The 16,145-nt window shown below is 42.9% G+C and overlaps 1 protein-coding gene across 2 annotated transcripts in view; it reads right to left on the minus strand.

Annotated features, from left to right (window-relative positions):
• HPSE2 (heparanase 2 (inactive)) overlaps positions 1 to 16,145 on the minus strand; it is a 403,699-nt gene that overhangs the window by 14,079 nt on the left and 373,475 nt on the right. The window contains exons 10-11 of one of the 2 annotated variants that reach the window (XM_016219880.2): positions 13,218 to 13,363; positions 6,244 to 6,390 (exon numbers count right to left, since the gene is read on the minus strand). In XM_016219880.2, coding sequence (XP_016075366.1) covers positions 6,244 to 6,390; positions 13,218 to 13,363 — 293 coding nt within the window. Of the gene's footprint in view, positions 1 to 6,243; positions 6,391 to 11,325; positions 11,488 to 13,217; positions 13,364 to 16,145 lie in introns of those variants that run through there. The other variant, XM_087824495.1, reaches the window with a different exon arrangement.

The raw sequence follows: 16,145 nt of genomic DNA on the forward strand, positions 1-16,145 counted from the left end.
TATTTTTCTAAAGCAAGGGAAGAAATGGGCCACATATCAAGGGGATCTTTCCTACAATCAGACCATCTAGTCCTAGAGTAGGCCAACTCATGAGATGAGCAGTCTCATCAAACAGACGCTGCCAGGCTTTCTGTCAGGGATGTTATAGGAGAATCATCTTCATTTTAATAAGTGCAGAACTTCCACAGGTAGAGGGATTTATTTTAAAAAGAAACCAAATTAAATGACCCTAGACAAATGAAGATAATGGAAACCTGCAGGGAGTACATCTGGTCGACCTGAGTTCAACAACTCCAGGTACCAACTAATATCAGCAGTATAGAAGGTAAACACTTCGATGTCTTGAGCCTGCTGAGATAAATGGATCAAAGGCCCTTTGGTCCCAGAAAAGAGGTCTTCAGATTTTGTTGTTGAGTGAGTAAGAAGTCTTGGTATAGAATTCTTAGGGTTAAGATTTTTCCCAAAGCTCAGATCTGTCCAAGTTCCAAAATAAATGTGGTGCTTCCAGTTATCATCAGAGAGAGACTGTGGTGGGCCAGGTGGTGGCCAGCTCAGCCCTTAGGACTTTTCACACTAGCCAAGCTCTGAATCTGGAAATGAAGTATTGGTCTGTGGTCCGTTCCAACATGGACATGAAGTTATTTTTAAAGTCTTAGCACCTGGGAGTTCCTTGAGTATTTTCAGAACCGATTTGTTTGGCTAACATTAAATGACACCTCTCTAAAGGCATGCAGTTAGATGCCAATGTTTTTCTTTGATATTGAATTTAATGGGGGTAAAATCAAAGCAAAAGTTGTATCCCAGAGAGATGGGGAAAAAAAGCTGTATGTAGAATAGGGAGAAAAAAATTCATTTCTTCCCAGAATAGGCAATAAGATTCTTGGTTCATAGGATCCTTGTGATTCTTTCAGCTAAAATCATGGCAGCTGAAGGAGAGTGTCATGCAGATATGAAATTCAAACATTTAATATGGAACCTATTACCCCCAAGGCAGAAGTACTCTGCACCTCTCTCATGGCACCATCCACAGGCTGCTTCTCACTCCTTGTTTGTTTCTAATAATAGAGAGGAACTCTTTCAGAGCCGAGACCTAAGAATCCCGTCCTCTCCTCCTCCAAACATCCCACATTAAATAGCTTTTGAAGGCCAGGTGCTGACATGGCCTGTCGTTAGGTCAATCAAGAGACATTCTGGTCTGAAGTATTCACATTAAACTTTATGTTCAGACTTTTCCCCTAGTTTGTCTACTTGGAATCCCTGAGTTCTTATAGTTATAGGGCCACAATTCATTTAAAATTTTAGCCACATTAATTGCCACTGCATGTTAGGCTGCTGAAGAGGGAAAAGTTATGTCTGGCACAAAAAAAAAAAAAAAAAAGTTGATGAATAGTTGAAGACATAAACTCTCCAGTATCCCTGGGAAACCTTTCCTTCCAGCATCTCTCCCTTACAGGTGGGCCTCTGAGGGTGGGCTCTAGGAGGTACAGGGCAGCTAGCAGTGTCTATGTATGGGGTCAAAATATAACATTTTGAGATCGATTTTTAGAGACCTCAAATTAAACCAATTTACAATCACTCCTGGTATTTAATAATCCCTTTATTTGAGAAGAGCAGAGAAGAAATAGAAGGGAATCACCCAATTTTGCTAAGAAGAAAATTTGCTTTTACTAAAATTCTGTGACTGGGAAGCAGAATCTTAGAAGCAGCTCAGAGTAAAATTTTTAAGAAGGATCTGAAACTAGGAATTGTGCAGAAAATTTAATGGAACTGGGGTGAGTTTAGCCTAAAGGAGAGAGCATTGCAGAGTAACCTAATGCTTTAAAAATGTATCCATTATGTAAAGAACTGAAGATGAAATTAATCCAGACAGTATCATGACAGACCTCAGTTATCCATATAGTATATTTGTCATTATGTAATTACAACTTTATATTACTGGACTCTTGGGGCAATATAGTGTTGAAGAAAGTAACTGACTTTGGGGTCAGGAACTGAATGCTAGGCATTTTCTAATAGTTGTGTGACTCTTGAGTAAGTCACTTAATGCTCTAAGACTCAGTTTCTTCAGCTCTAAAGTGGGAGAGAGGCAGGAATTGTTCTCCTTGCTTCATGGTGCTGTTTAGAAGGTTAAATGAGATAATGGCTATTAAAGCTCTTCATTATCTTAAAGTTCCAGCCACAGGCACAGCAGGCCCCAGTGTTATATAATTCAGTGTTCTTATAAAATTCAGACAGAATTGAAACTGTGGGCACCCCTTCCCCGGAGGTCTTTAAACACAGAGCATCTCCTGGTCCAGATGTCCCAGCCACAGACTGTCTGAAGGCAGAGGAATGAACCAGAACACCTTGAAATGTCATTCCACTCCAGGATTCTCAGCATTTCTGAGTCCCTCAGGTCAGTGTGTTGAAATACAAGGGCTGATGTGATAGAAGTTGTTTTTTCTTTTCTAATTTTTGGGTAGTTTTCCATCTAAATGGAATTGAATAAGACACATATAGAAGAACACTGGGATCTAACCAAACACTTGCTCTTGGTTTGATTTTTCCCCAAAAAAGTGAGTCGTCCCGTTTTTTTTTGCTGTAAGCTGACTGGTTTGGCCTGACTTCATGTTGCTTCTCTGTTGAAAGACACTGGAGATATTTATGTCTGGGGTAGAATTGATTTCCTAGAGGACAATGTTTATTGATTTCTGATCACACGAGGCACTGGACAGATTCTCTCCTTTGTAGATTGTAGAGCTGCCCACGAAGGTGCTCTTTGACTTATCCAGAAAGGGAGCTAGTGCTGTCTTGGGTGTGAATGATCACCTTCCTCACAGAAAGGTGAGAAACCAGGGACATGACAGGGAGGGACCTGCAGCTGGAGATCTGCTGGAGGACACTGGCCCGATATTAGCACCATCTCTCCTGTAGCACAGTCTCTGTGTGGGGCCTTTCAGTGGCTTAGGGGAGCTACTCTGAGGGCGCGCACAGAGTAACGGGCTCCACAAGTGAAGTGTGTGTGTGTGTGGGGGGAGCATGGCAGGGAATTACAGAATTCTAGTTTAGTGGGAAACAGTACCTTGTACCTCAGCCTCCCACTGAGTGAAGGATCTTGGAGCTGCCTCGGAGGTGGCCATGGCTGCTCAGCCTCTGATTAACAGGCTACCTCCTGAGAAAGCCTATCCTGGCCCTGGTCGGACCAGGCAAGCCTTGGGAAAAGGAGCTAATTTTGTGGTGAAATCTTTTTCTTTTAAATTGCACCCCCTGGTTTTCTGTGATTTCAGAGGATTCTAGGCCAAATCTGTTTTCTTTCAGTTAGCAGACCTTTGATTATCTGAGGAAAGTCCTCACGACTTATCTTATTTTTCTTCTCTGAATTAAATCTGCCTATTTCTTTCAGCCACCCTTGAAGAACACATGTTTCAGATACAGCATACCCTTCCCTTGTACACACTGAAGTTCTTTAGAAGTTTCTCTTTTCCCATCCTGGAGGGTACAGAGCACCCACCTTTTGTCTGGTTCCTACAATGAGAACTCTTATATAAAGAGTTGAGACTTGAGTGGTGGGACTTACGACTTGTTCACTCACTGAGAACAAGTGAGTGAACCTTCTTTATGGACCTGGGTGCTTGGACTATGCCTGCTCAGTGGCCCAAAGGGGCTTCCTGAGCAATAACGGCTGACAAACCTGAGCCCTGAGTTCACATGGAGATAACCCTTCAGAAATGTCAATATTTCCAGCCCTGATGGCAATCTACTAATCAAAAAAGTTTGCCCATGTCTCCCTCCTCCTGAGGCCCCAGGAGGGAACACCAGAACACCCGGCTGGTGGCTTGAAAGGTGCACTGACTTGCTCTGTGCCCTCTGCCAGGTTCTTCCAGACAGGAGCAATTGTAGGCTCCCCTGCTCTCAGAGCTTTCCCTCCCACTCTGAACTAATATGGCTTCAGACTGCAGCTAAGAATCAGCAGACACTGAACACAGAACCTGGCCCCAGAGGCTTATAAATGAGAGAAGGAGACACCAAAGGCTGAACTCACTTCCTAGCATTTCCTTCCATCCTTTCCTGCGGCCTCTGCTGCACCAAAACCACACCCTTCCTGTGAGAGCCCCATCCCAGAACCATTGAGGGCTCTTGCTCTTATTAGTAGTTATTGAGCAGAGTGCGGGATGTGGCAGTGAATGTGTGCATCTGGCAGCTGACAGTCTGAGATGGCACAGCGCAAGTCAGAGTCACCAAGGTCTAGAATGGGGGAGGTGGAAAATTAGCAATAGTTTACAGGAGAGAAACAAGTTTAGAGAAGTGAGCGAAGGGCCCAAAATTCCACAGTGGAACACTTGCAGGGTTACAGCTGGAATCTGGGTCTGTTGAGTTTCAATCCCAAGCTCTCTTTAATATCATATACGTAAAAGCCTATGTGGTACCTGTATTTACACTTACATATGTACATGTATGCATAGATGCATAAAATTTTCATTTGTAGGAGGCTTCATTTCACCCTTATGTTCTAATTTGATTCACACAATAAACCGTCTGACAGGTAAGGGAGCTGAGGTTTGGTCACACATACAAATGGTAGCAACTGGATTCATATCCAGGCCTTCTGATTCCAGCTCCCTCTTCTTCCAATTTCGATACATTGTTATTTGACCTCAGTGGCTATTACCAAACCCTTCTTCAGGACCCCTGTGGAACTGCGAGGCATTTGGTCAGTTCCTTCCACGTGGTACACATGGTCTTCCTGACACTGGGCAGGGTCAGCGCCTAATCTCTTTGGTTCCAGAGGACCCTGAACTGTCACACTCACTGCTGAAGAGTCAGTCCCTCCACCAGTCATTACTTTTAGGTCTTTACTGAATGGCAGTGGGAACTTAACCAAATTCAGGGTCCTCAGAAAATCAGATCAAGGATGAGAATTTTAGAGCTGCAAGGGATCTTATCAAATATATAGCAACCCTTGAATTTTGCAGAAAAGGGGAAATTGAGGTTTAGGGATTAGGATGAAAGGATCTGCCCAGGTCATATGATTCTTTAGTCAACCAGGACCAAGTGCCTTGCCTAGGATGAAGACCAGGAATCGAGCCCCCCAGTCGAGCTGCTGGGAAGTTGAGAGAGGGGATAAAACACTCCAGAGAGTTCCTCTGATATAGGTAGGATGGAGAGGAAAGGAAAGTAGGAGCAGTGTGCATACAGCCAGAAAACACAGCCAGAATGTGAACCCAGGCTGGAAATACAGATCGAGGGTGGGCTAAAAAACCTCAGTAAGTGACTTCCCAGATTGTGCTTTGCTCCCATTGCACATACAGTTGGAAGCCAAATGCAAGCCACCAAGGTTGCAGTGAGACAGCGAACAATTAAAGCACAAATAGTTGCGGGCAGCTGTGGGAGTGCAAGCCACCTGCTCCAAGTTTACAGCTTTGTTAAACTTGGTAAACATTAAAAATGGAGTGGGAATGCTCCCATTACAACATCCCATTCCCTTCCTGGGAGGCCTCACTTGGGGAGCTGGGGTGGCTTTACCCTTGACCAGGCCCTTCTCACTGTGGCCTAGAGCTGCTTTCTGATGATAGACGTCAGCATTGTCAATAGTCGCTAGGAGAAACTGAGGGAGGGAGGGAGGGAGGATCGCAGAACCATGTATTTATGGAGTTTGAAGGGACCACAGAGCCCCTAGAATATAATTTCTCTCCTGTTGTTCAGATGAGAAGACTGAGATCCAGAGGGTGATGTGCCCAAAGTTACAAAGTTAGGGGCAGAACTGATGTTCGATATCTGAACTTTTCTGATCCTTTGTTCAGTGCTTCTTTCTCCAAGCCCCACGAGGTTTATAAGTGATGCCAAACAGGGAGTTCTAGCACTACAGAATGCGGTAGCTGGCAGGGGCGTGGTTCTAACCACCGGTGTCTTGGGCTGTCCCATGACTAGGGGGTGCTGTTGGCAGTTAGTGGGCAGGGACCGAGGATGCTACATAGCGTGAAATGTGCTCATCCTGCGTCTTGCCCAGATACCAAGAGTGACCTCGCTGAGAAAGATTTTGTCCATCACTTTACATTACAGTTGAGAGGTCCACGCCTAGAGACAGGGAGATTCTTGAGTAGGGTTCCAAATACTATTCTTAAACAGTATCCCCTGACTCCATGCTGCTGAGCCCAAGTTAATTAGCAGTACCCTGGGTACCTTCAGCAAAGGGGCAACTCTAGATCCCTTCCCACCCAGCTCTTGCTGCCCTTGCACCTAAACTATTTCCAGGTCAGCACTTACTTGGACTTCAGGCCCTCCTGTCCATAGGGCTGCAGCAGATACTGGTGCACAAGCTTGTCCCTGAGAGTCCCAGCCAGTTTGATTTTCTTTCTTGATCTGTGCAAGTTGATGATAAAAAGTGTAATGGACCCTCGAACATAGTTGTGGCTGAGATTCAGAAAGAGAAAGAAGGAAAAGATAGAAACAAAGTAGTCAGTTAGATGCTTCTAAATAATGTACAACCGCATGAAACAGGACTACCCCAGGACAGGGCACTTATTTATGGTTCTTGGCCACCCTAGACCTTCAAAGACAGGAAGGGCTTGTTATTGTGGTTTCCTGCAAAGAAGATGCTCACTTCTCACTGCACTGCTTTTGTTTTTGTTTAAATGTATTGCAATGGTTTGAGAAAACAAAATATCTTTTTCTGAGTACGGAAGTAAAACATGCTAATTGCCAAAAAATAAAAATAAAAAATATAGAAAAACATAAAAAAGAAAAAGAACATTCCCATAATCCAAGTATTTTGAGATATAATAACATTTTGGTAAACATCCTTCCAGTGTTTTTCAGTTTATTTAATTCAACAAATATTTACTGAGTATGCGACACACACATATATTGTTCTCAGGTTTTACATAATGGGGATCACACTGTTCACAGTTTTTCACCTAGTGAACATCTTAAACATGTCCCATGTTATTACATGATATATTCAATTCTACTTATAGGAGGATGCTGAATTCTTCAGCATTAGAAACGTAGCATAATTTATTTAACTAACGCCCTACTTTTGGGAACGTAGGTTGTTTTCAACTGTTTGCCATCATAAATTACATAATGAAGCACTTCATTGCACCTAAACCTTTTCACATCATGATTATTTCTGATAGACGAAGTCTTCGGAGTTGGAAACATTAAGGACAAGAGGAATGCACATTGTATGATTCCTCACCAAATCTGCTTCATTCCCAGTGGTGCCCCTCCCTGTGGAATATTTTCTGTCCTGGCTCTGTTGAACCTGAGAGTGATCAGAAGATTGGCTTTGGCCAATGAAATGTGGGTGGACATGTTAAGACCTCCGGGCAGAAGATTTGAGAGCCAACCCCTGTTTTGCCATGTCCCTTTTCTCTCTGCCAGAAGACTGGCAATGTTTTTGCCAGAGGGGCCCTATTGACCTGCATCCTGGCACGAAGATGATGTGGAGCAGAGCTGCAGCTGAGTGACAGGCAAGCGGTGTGAGTGAGAAATGCATTTGCTTATTGAAAGCCATGGATATCTGGAGGTCCTTTGTTATCATAGCACAACCTCACCTATCCTGACTGATACGCACATTTTGATAATATTGATGTTAACTCTCTAGAAAGTTTGTACCGATTTGCTCTGATTGGCTATGCATAAGAACACCCATTTCCTCATACCATTAAGAACACTGGGTATTAAACTTTCTCAACCCGAGAGGTAATAATGGGATTTCAATGTTGCATTAATTTGTATTTTTAAAAAATTCATAATGAGGTGCAGCATTTTTTTCATTTTGTCTGTTTGGCATTTCATTTCTTTTGTAAACTGACCATGTCCTTTGCCCATTTTCTATTGGTTTACAAGAAACTATTATTTATTAAAGATAGTGATCCTTTGCCTACATGTATCTTACAAAATTTCCCCCAAGTTTTCTTTGACTAATTGTTTGTTTACATTGTATTTGATGTATAAAAGTTAAAACTTTTATGTAGTCAAATTTATTGATCTTTTTGATTTCTGCTCTAGCTGTTTTACCTACCCCTGGGTTATAAAACTATTTACCACTTTGGAATCCTTCTAAACCAGTACAGGATGTTCAGAAGCCTGGGACAACTATATGCCTACATGGCTTTTCAGCATGTATCAACAAAGCTATAATGATTTCCTTCTCTCTAGTAGGAAAAAAGATTTTGTTTCTAAGGGGTCCCTTAAGGCCCCATCTGGATGGGTTAATGAGAGGAAACAGAAAAAATGACCTGGTCCTGCCTTCAAAGGAGGAGTTCAGAGGAACTTTGCCCAGAGGAAAATGTCGTTCCTTGCAGAAACAGCACCCCTCAGCCTCTGGGTCACTCATCTCTGCTTCTAAAGGTGATAATTAAGAGTTGAGTGGCCAAGGGCAGGTCAATATGATAACTTGGATTGCTTATTGGTCTTTAGTGATATAGTTTCCAGGGCTCATCCCTAGATTTCTTGATTCAATCCATTTGTGACTGGGGCCTGAGAAGCTGCACTTTAAAAAAATCTTTCTGGGATATTTGGGCAGATGAGTTGAGTATGGGAACCATTTGCCCAGAGCAATCCTTTAAGGTTATGAGAAGAATTACCAAAGTATATCCCACTGGCTGTGTCATGATTTTTCTTGCATGTGTAGGTGGGGCACATTATTATGTTCAAAGCTTTTTGTATGCCTAAATTGATATTCTAATAAATTAAATGAAAATGACTCTTCTGTCTGGTCCCCCCTCCTCTGGTCCTTCTTCTCAACCCCCTGAAACATGTGAACTAGCTTTTGGAGCCAAATGAGTTAGGTCAGGAGGGAATACCAATTTATTTGAGCAAACTTGTGTCACCAGAGCTCTGAAGAAAGATGTTTCTTCTAGCCTATGTCAGCATTTACCATCATTAAAGAACACCAACTATATTCCACTGATGGGCTTTAAGCTTAACTTAGCTGTGTGCAGAATTGATGAAGACACTGGTTAACTCTCGCTACTCTGGTTCAGAGTGTGAACGGAAGGAGGTATGCATGGGTACCAATTCTGCCCACTACGTAATCCTCTTTGTTAACAATCATCAAACAATCTTCTCAAAGGTCAGCAGGGGAGGAGAGAGCCCCGCACTTGCATTTATGAGTTTCTCCTCTGCAGAGCCAGGGCATAATGAGGCCTCAGAGACTGGAGAGCAGAGGGTGGGAGGTGGGGAAGGGGTGGGTGAGAGGGAGACCTGAAATCACAGCATCGCTCTGGGGCTCCAGGGAAAGCAGTCTTTTCAAGCTGCTTGGCAACGGCCTGATTTCCATTTACATAGTCCCTCTGAGGGAGACAAACCAGTACTGAAAACCAGCCCAGAGGCCAATGCGCAGGGGCTCTCACAGAACTCCTGGGGCATCCTCAGGTAGGAACTGGCTTGACGATTGCCTCAGCCAGGCCTTCCCTGCTTGGCGATGGGCGAGGGCATTAAGCAGAGGTTTTCTCGCTATGAAGACACATTTTTGGCTGGGGAGTACAGCACCAACCTGAAAGTACTGTGTTGAAAATCCAGATTCCTGAAGAATGTATATTCTCTGCCCACAGAAAACTAATCTTGGAACAGTGTCTGTTCCCTAAGAAAATGGGGTCTGACTGAAGGTGTGGCCTGCAGGCAATGAGTCCAGGTGGTTTTTGGTTCTCTTAATGAATGTCCCTTTTTGTCTGGTGGAACATCTGTCTTGCTCATGTCTCACTCATGGTGACATTTACCACCAGCAGAGAATCCACGAATCTGGAGTTCATCTTTCTAGCTGTTCTTTCGCTGCCTGAGACCTTCTCTGTGTTGCCATGGGAGAGGGAGGAAGTGAGTCAGGGAAGGGAGGCTGGAAGTGGAATATCTTGGACATAAGAGGTGGGGAATGTCATCTGGGAGGTGCATCTTGATTTCCAGATTAAAAAATAGTCACTGTTCTAGAAATGTCTCCAGTGAAGCTGGGAGACTAGAAAAGGGAAGGGAAGGTAGAGGATGCTTTGGAATCACAGTTATTCTCAGGGAAAGTCAATGTGCTTGAAAATTAGGTTGGTCCATTGTCTCCAAATCTAATTCAAAGTTTTTGGGTTCGGTAAAAGTTAAGCCATGTTCTGCCAAACATTTTCCCTCCTAATTTCAAAGCCCCTGTGTATTTTAAGGGAAATTTAATCCACATGTTTCTGATTCATTTACACTTAACTCATCAAAATATTGTTTTGTAAGAGCCATTTGATGTCCAAGAAGCCTCAGGAACCTTTTTTATGAGTCTTTAAAAAACTTCTTCTGAAAAACAGGAAGTCATGTTTTGCCAATAATAAATGAACTTGAACCCCAAAAGGCTCAATTTTGCTTCAATATCCACCAGGTTCCAATTGGTTCTGAACTTGGCTAAAAACCCCAGTTCCTCCCCAGAAACATACATTGTCTCAGCAGAATGGTTTAGAAAGTGGTTTTTCCCAGTCAAAAAGTATTTGTTCTGTGAACAAAAAGGCCTAGGGCGAGACCTGCCATGCTGCCAGAGCCCTGACTTGTTATCTCTAGAACAGAGAGCAGAAAACACCTGCTGGTGTTGGTATGAGCATCTAACTTTTGCTCCTAAATCTATCATAAGAGACAATGCTCTCCTACGTCAGAAATGACCCACAATGCAAGAGACTGCCATGAGAGACAGTGAGGGATCCAAGCAGAGGATGCATAACTGCCAGGGAGAGTGTAGAAGGAACGTCTGTGTTGTGTAGGACACTGGGTTAAAAGATCGTAAAACAGTTTGCAATATTCAAGGTGCTATTTGCACATACGAGTGATGCCACGGAACTGTGCACTCGATAGAAGGACAAATTACCGGCAAGAAGCTTGGCACATAGCAAGTGCTCAGTACACACTGGAGTGCAGGAGTTGCGTCAGTAGACACTTTCTTTGGGTTGTTCTACTGGTAAGTTTATACTTTCTCACCCAATCCCTGATTTGACCAAGGATATATATTTTCAGAGCACTGGTCAAGACTGAATAGTGTGAAGCCAACATGCCCACTCTGTGACATTTTTGTGACCTTGGCTTTCTTGGCCACAAATAAGTGAATCAGTAACATTTCTTCGTGACTGCTGTGGATGAGGGGGTACAGACAGGGCATGTGGCTTCCCAGAGAGATGGGGCAGAGACGCCTCTGCTTGTGCCCACCTATCTGGGGCACGTGACACCCCCTGACATGGAGACCTTGCAATCTCAGCCAGTGCAGCATATCCCGAGGGCTTTCTTTTATAAGAGGAACAAAAAGGCCTTCACCCCAATTACTACCAGTAGGGTCATGTGTGGAATGCACTAGTACAGTCTTTTCTTTCTTTTTTTTAATGGGGGGAAGGAGGAGAGGGACTGACTGAAGCAGAGAGGTTCTGGAGTGACTCCCCACAGAAGCAGAGCTGGGGAAGCGGAGGGAATTCTGACTCTAGATGATGTACCTTGTTGGAGGCCTCATGCTAGTGAGTGTAGAATTCTTCACCGCTCCACCACACCTTCTTCTTCTGGCTGGTGGGGCGATATCAAAGCAGAAGGCAGCTAAGACTCTCAGTCAGAAGTAATGTCTTAATGCCCTACTTCTGCGTTCATTCATTCATCAAATATTTACTGAGAACTCCTTTATGCCAGTCACTATATTAGACATCAAGACTACAAAAACAAATGAGACTCTGGCCCTGAGTTCAGGGTATACTCGGAACATTAGTGACACCTTCTGTGAGAATGTAAAAGAACGTCGGGTGAACACTGGGATGAGATGACGTGAGGAGCCCTCTGTGAAGACACTTAAGTCCTGTTAAGCCCATGCTATTGACATTTTCCTCCCCAAGTCCTCAGACCAATAGTATAAAGGCCACAAACTGATGTGCTTCACCAAAGAGACAAAAGGTGCCAAGAATAATTTTTTTTCTCTTGAAGCTGGGAGTCCACCTTTTGGGTGGTTACTTCAGGGCCAGGGTGGAGACAAGGAATACAATGTTTCCTTGTGTGGTGATCAGATAACTGCAGGCCAAGGCCGTAAAGAAGTCACTCTCTGTCAGGTATTGGATTGAGCTTCCTGTTGAGCAAAAGGGACGTTGAAAACCTCTGGCCTCTGCCCAAACCAGCCTCCGATCATCCACAATAGTTACTTGTATCTCAAGACAAGACAACTGGCCCCTGGCCCCCTATGCTCAGAGTGATTCTTTGAAAAATCTTATCATGATAAATTAATTGACTTGGCTCCTCTCTCATCAAGGAAGGGGAAGGAGTGTCTGTTGTAACCTGAGCGTTGGGGCTCTTTGTGCTATCCACTGCCTGAGATCAGCCCCTGATGAGCCTGCTGGAATGAAGGTCTGGCTGCAGACACTCACCGCCCACCCCCCAACCCCATTTTTCTGCACTAAGAGAAGAATTCTCTTTTCCAGGGCTGCCTACTCTGCTCCTTAAACCGGAAGTGATGTAAGAAAGCCATTTATGGTCTGAGGGGCTTGGCTTTAGGCTGAGTTTTAAGTTTTTACCCATATGATCCTCATGTTTTAAAACATTTTATCTGCCAAACTTTGCCTACTGATAATTATTTTCCTGTTTGTTCGAAAGACAACTCTAATGACAGCCAGTGCTTCAGATCAAAAAGAGGATGACTGCACATTACCATGCTGAGCTGTCCAGCCCCTAAAACAGATTTAACCTCTTAACCCTTAAAATAGCTGAAAAGGGTTTTGAAATACTGAAAAAGTTCTAAAGCTGACATTACTACCTTTGGGCACACTTTTTATCTTGGGGACCCGTAGTTTGGGACGCACTGGTCTGGGCTAAGTTTTCAGCAGATAGCTCTCCAGCATGTGTCTTAGAAAAGTTGACTTACTGTGTCAAGCTCTGCTGGTGGATCACAGAAACAGAGTTTATGTCTCTTGCCTTGGTTTAGCCAGAGGCATACAAAAGGCCTCTTGGGCATTACATCAACTGGCACAGAGGAAAAGCTCAGTAAAAATTTGTTGGCTAAAGAAGTAAATGAACAGATGGCATGCACTCTTATTAACATTTTATGAATAAACCCTCTAAGTGTGAGAAAGGGATTTACTTGGAGAAAAGCTATTTATCAGCGATCATTTGAAATCCATGAAGAGCAGGTAGAGTGAGTACTTCCAGAGGCAGTTTTCAGTAAGTCTTGAAGGGGTCCCAAATGGCATGGAATTCTGAGGGGCCCGAAGCCCGAAGGCCCTCAGGTGGCTTTCTGTGCCATCACTCTGAAGACTTACTTGTGGTGGTTTGTGCAGTGAGCGTAAATCCTTAGTTTGTCCCGGATCACTCGGCCTGGCCGTGGCTTCCGCTGGAGCCCGGCCACGTGCACGGCCAAGACTTTGGGGCCGATCAAGCGCTTGTAGAGGAGAGAGAGCCAGTAGTCCTGAGGAGAGCAGAGAGGAGAGTCAGGGAAGGCACATGTTCAGGTGTCCTGAGTACGCACGACACACACAGGCCAGAAAGGACTTCTCAGCAAGAGTAAATCCGCCCAATGCGACTCACCCTGTAAGCACGGTCACCCCGATGAAGCGCTCGCCCCGGGCTGCTAGTGAAGCCAGCATCGTCTAAAATGGCCTTTACATCCTAGCGGGCGACTGGAGCTGGGGGGACTCAGAGCCAGCCGCATACAAGCAAATGAGTCAAAGTTTCATTTCAAATAATTAGTTGGGGCCTTAAAATTTTCAGCTTTATTTTCCTATGAGTATACTTTTATACTGGTTTATGGCTGTTTAATTGTAGAATGAAAGATCTCCAATCTTTAGAATTGCCACCAATATGCAAATATAAAATGTCATTTTCCAAATATTGTCAATGAAGACGGCTAGTGGGGGACGAGGGAGAGGAAGCTGCTCCAGGTAGGAGATCAGAGTACGATCCCAGGGCCAGAAACAAAAACAAGAATGTTTGCAAACTATGGTGCTAATTCTGGATCATGCTCAATAATTCTAAAATAAAAAGAATAATTGTAAACTAAAAAGAACGAGATGTTTTCACCTTTAACTATTCCAGGGTCCATTTGGAACTGATTAATAAATATTCAATCTGTAACCCACACATGTATTTGAATTTACAAAAGCCTATTACCAACACCTTAGTTTGTATTGTATTTGTATTACCATATTTTGTTTTCGTATTTGATATAAATATAAAATTTGCATTTGCATCGTGTAAGTGCTTATCACCTGTTATGGGGTAATGACTTCGGCATTTGTAACTCACCATGTAACACGGGGCTTTCTAATTTGTCTAGGGGCTCCCCCACTCCCCCACCCCACCCCACTGCAATTCTGGAATTCAGTGAAATGCTATTCAAAGTCTTTAAGACATCAACCATGTCCTCTCAGCCTTCATCTTTCCAGGCAGAAGCCTCTTAATAATCTTATTATCTTTTCTTGTGTAGCCATCAATAACACCAGCTGCTTAAAAATGTCTGGTGAGTTGCATAAATCAGAACAAAGTCTCAAAGCCCCCTTGCAACCAGAATAGATCCAAATCTGCCCTGAGTAGTGGGCTCTAAACCCTGCCGGACCATTTAATTAACTTTAAGTGGCCTTAGGATGACTATTACATACAGCCTCCTATTATTTAAAATAGCAAGTATTTAATTATGGTCAGTCATACAGATACAAAATCTCATTGGTTCAGTTTGGCTCTCATTTGATTACAATGTCTATGTTTTTTATTATTGCTCTGTGATGTGTTTTTCACAGCTACTCATATTTCCAACGAGATGTGTACCTTTTTCTTACTGATTTCTAACGTATCTTTTAATATGAGTGGTGAGACTCCTTTCGAAAGTATGTGGAGGAAAAGTTCTGTCCAAGCTTGTAGTTTGCCTTTTATTACTTTTTATGATTTTTTTTGACATGAAGAATTTAAAAAATTTTTACAGGAAAATATGCCAATCTTTTTCTCTCAGTTTCTTCCTTTTCTTTTATTCTTAGAAAGTCCTTCCTCACACAAGGACCAGATAAAGCTTAAGTTATATTTTTCTAGTTATTATTATCATTTTAAAATTTCACCTTTTGGTTCACTGAAGAATATTTTGGTGTATGATACTAGCCTCATTATTTTCTGAATAATTTACTGGTTGTTGTAGCATCATACAGTAAATAATCTATCCCTAAGTCCAATTTTATCACATACTAAGTTTTATATACATGTAAATACGCTCGATGTTTGAACTTTCACCAGGAATGTGTCGATGTGGGCTTCTGCATTAATTTGCTGGTATTTGGGAGTGCTTTTGATAAGAAAGACTAAGGACTTTCTCCAACCTGTGAGAATGTTCTTTAAACACAGCCTTCATCTTATTTCTTTCTGTTTGCTCCAGTCTCTGTTTCAGGGGTCTGTTAGGCTTCCACCCTCAATTTCTGCACAAGTGTCATCTCTTTTCTGTTTTCTCTCTGCAAGGAGAGGTCTCAAGTTTGTCCTGCACATTGCATGCCTATGTTCTCCACGATCTTTTCTGTCATTTATTACAGTTCTACTTCCCTTGTAATCTTGTCTTGTCTCATCTAGCTTACCTGATTGGTACTCATTTAATATTTTTTTCCATTCTGTGTGTACTATGTCTATTTTCCATATACAGGAGAACATACGTAACTTACATGAAAGTACTGACATATGAGAACCATCATCCACCTTAAAAGCTACAGTAACACCCACACTGTTGCATCTAGTTTTCTTCCCTTTCCCATTTTTGTGCTTTCCATTCCCTTGGCTATTATTTTAATTTTATCCTAAGCAACATATTGTTTAATTTGTTAGCTTTTAGAAAGTGGTATCATGCTATATGTAATTTTCTATGGCTTACTTTTTTCACATTATGCTTCTAGGATTCATCCAGGGCGTTACCCCCGTCCACAGGTCATTCGTTTTCAATGTTGCATGCTTCAGTGTGTGAACATACTAGTGTATTTATCCATTCTTCTGCTGACGGGTTTTTGGGTTGTATCCAGATTTTTGCTGTTATGAACAATGTGGCTTTCAACATTCTTGTTCCTGTTTCCCAAAGTACAGGTGAAGCAATCTGGAGGAGCATTACTCCAACTGTGATTGGAGACCAGCAGCAGCCTCCTCACTGCGTGCTTCGTAGAAACATAGATTTACAGACTTTACCCCAGACCTGTTGGATCAGAATCTCCAGAGGTGGGGCCTCCAGA

Source organism: Miniopterus natalensis, chromosome 14 (genome assembly GCF_054644295.1).
Source record: "Miniopterus natalensis isolate mMinNat1 chromosome 14, mMinNat1.hap1, whole genome shotgun sequence".
Classification (NCBI taxonomy): Eukaryota; Metazoa; Chordata; class Mammalia; order Chiroptera; family Miniopteridae; genus Miniopterus; species Miniopterus natalensis.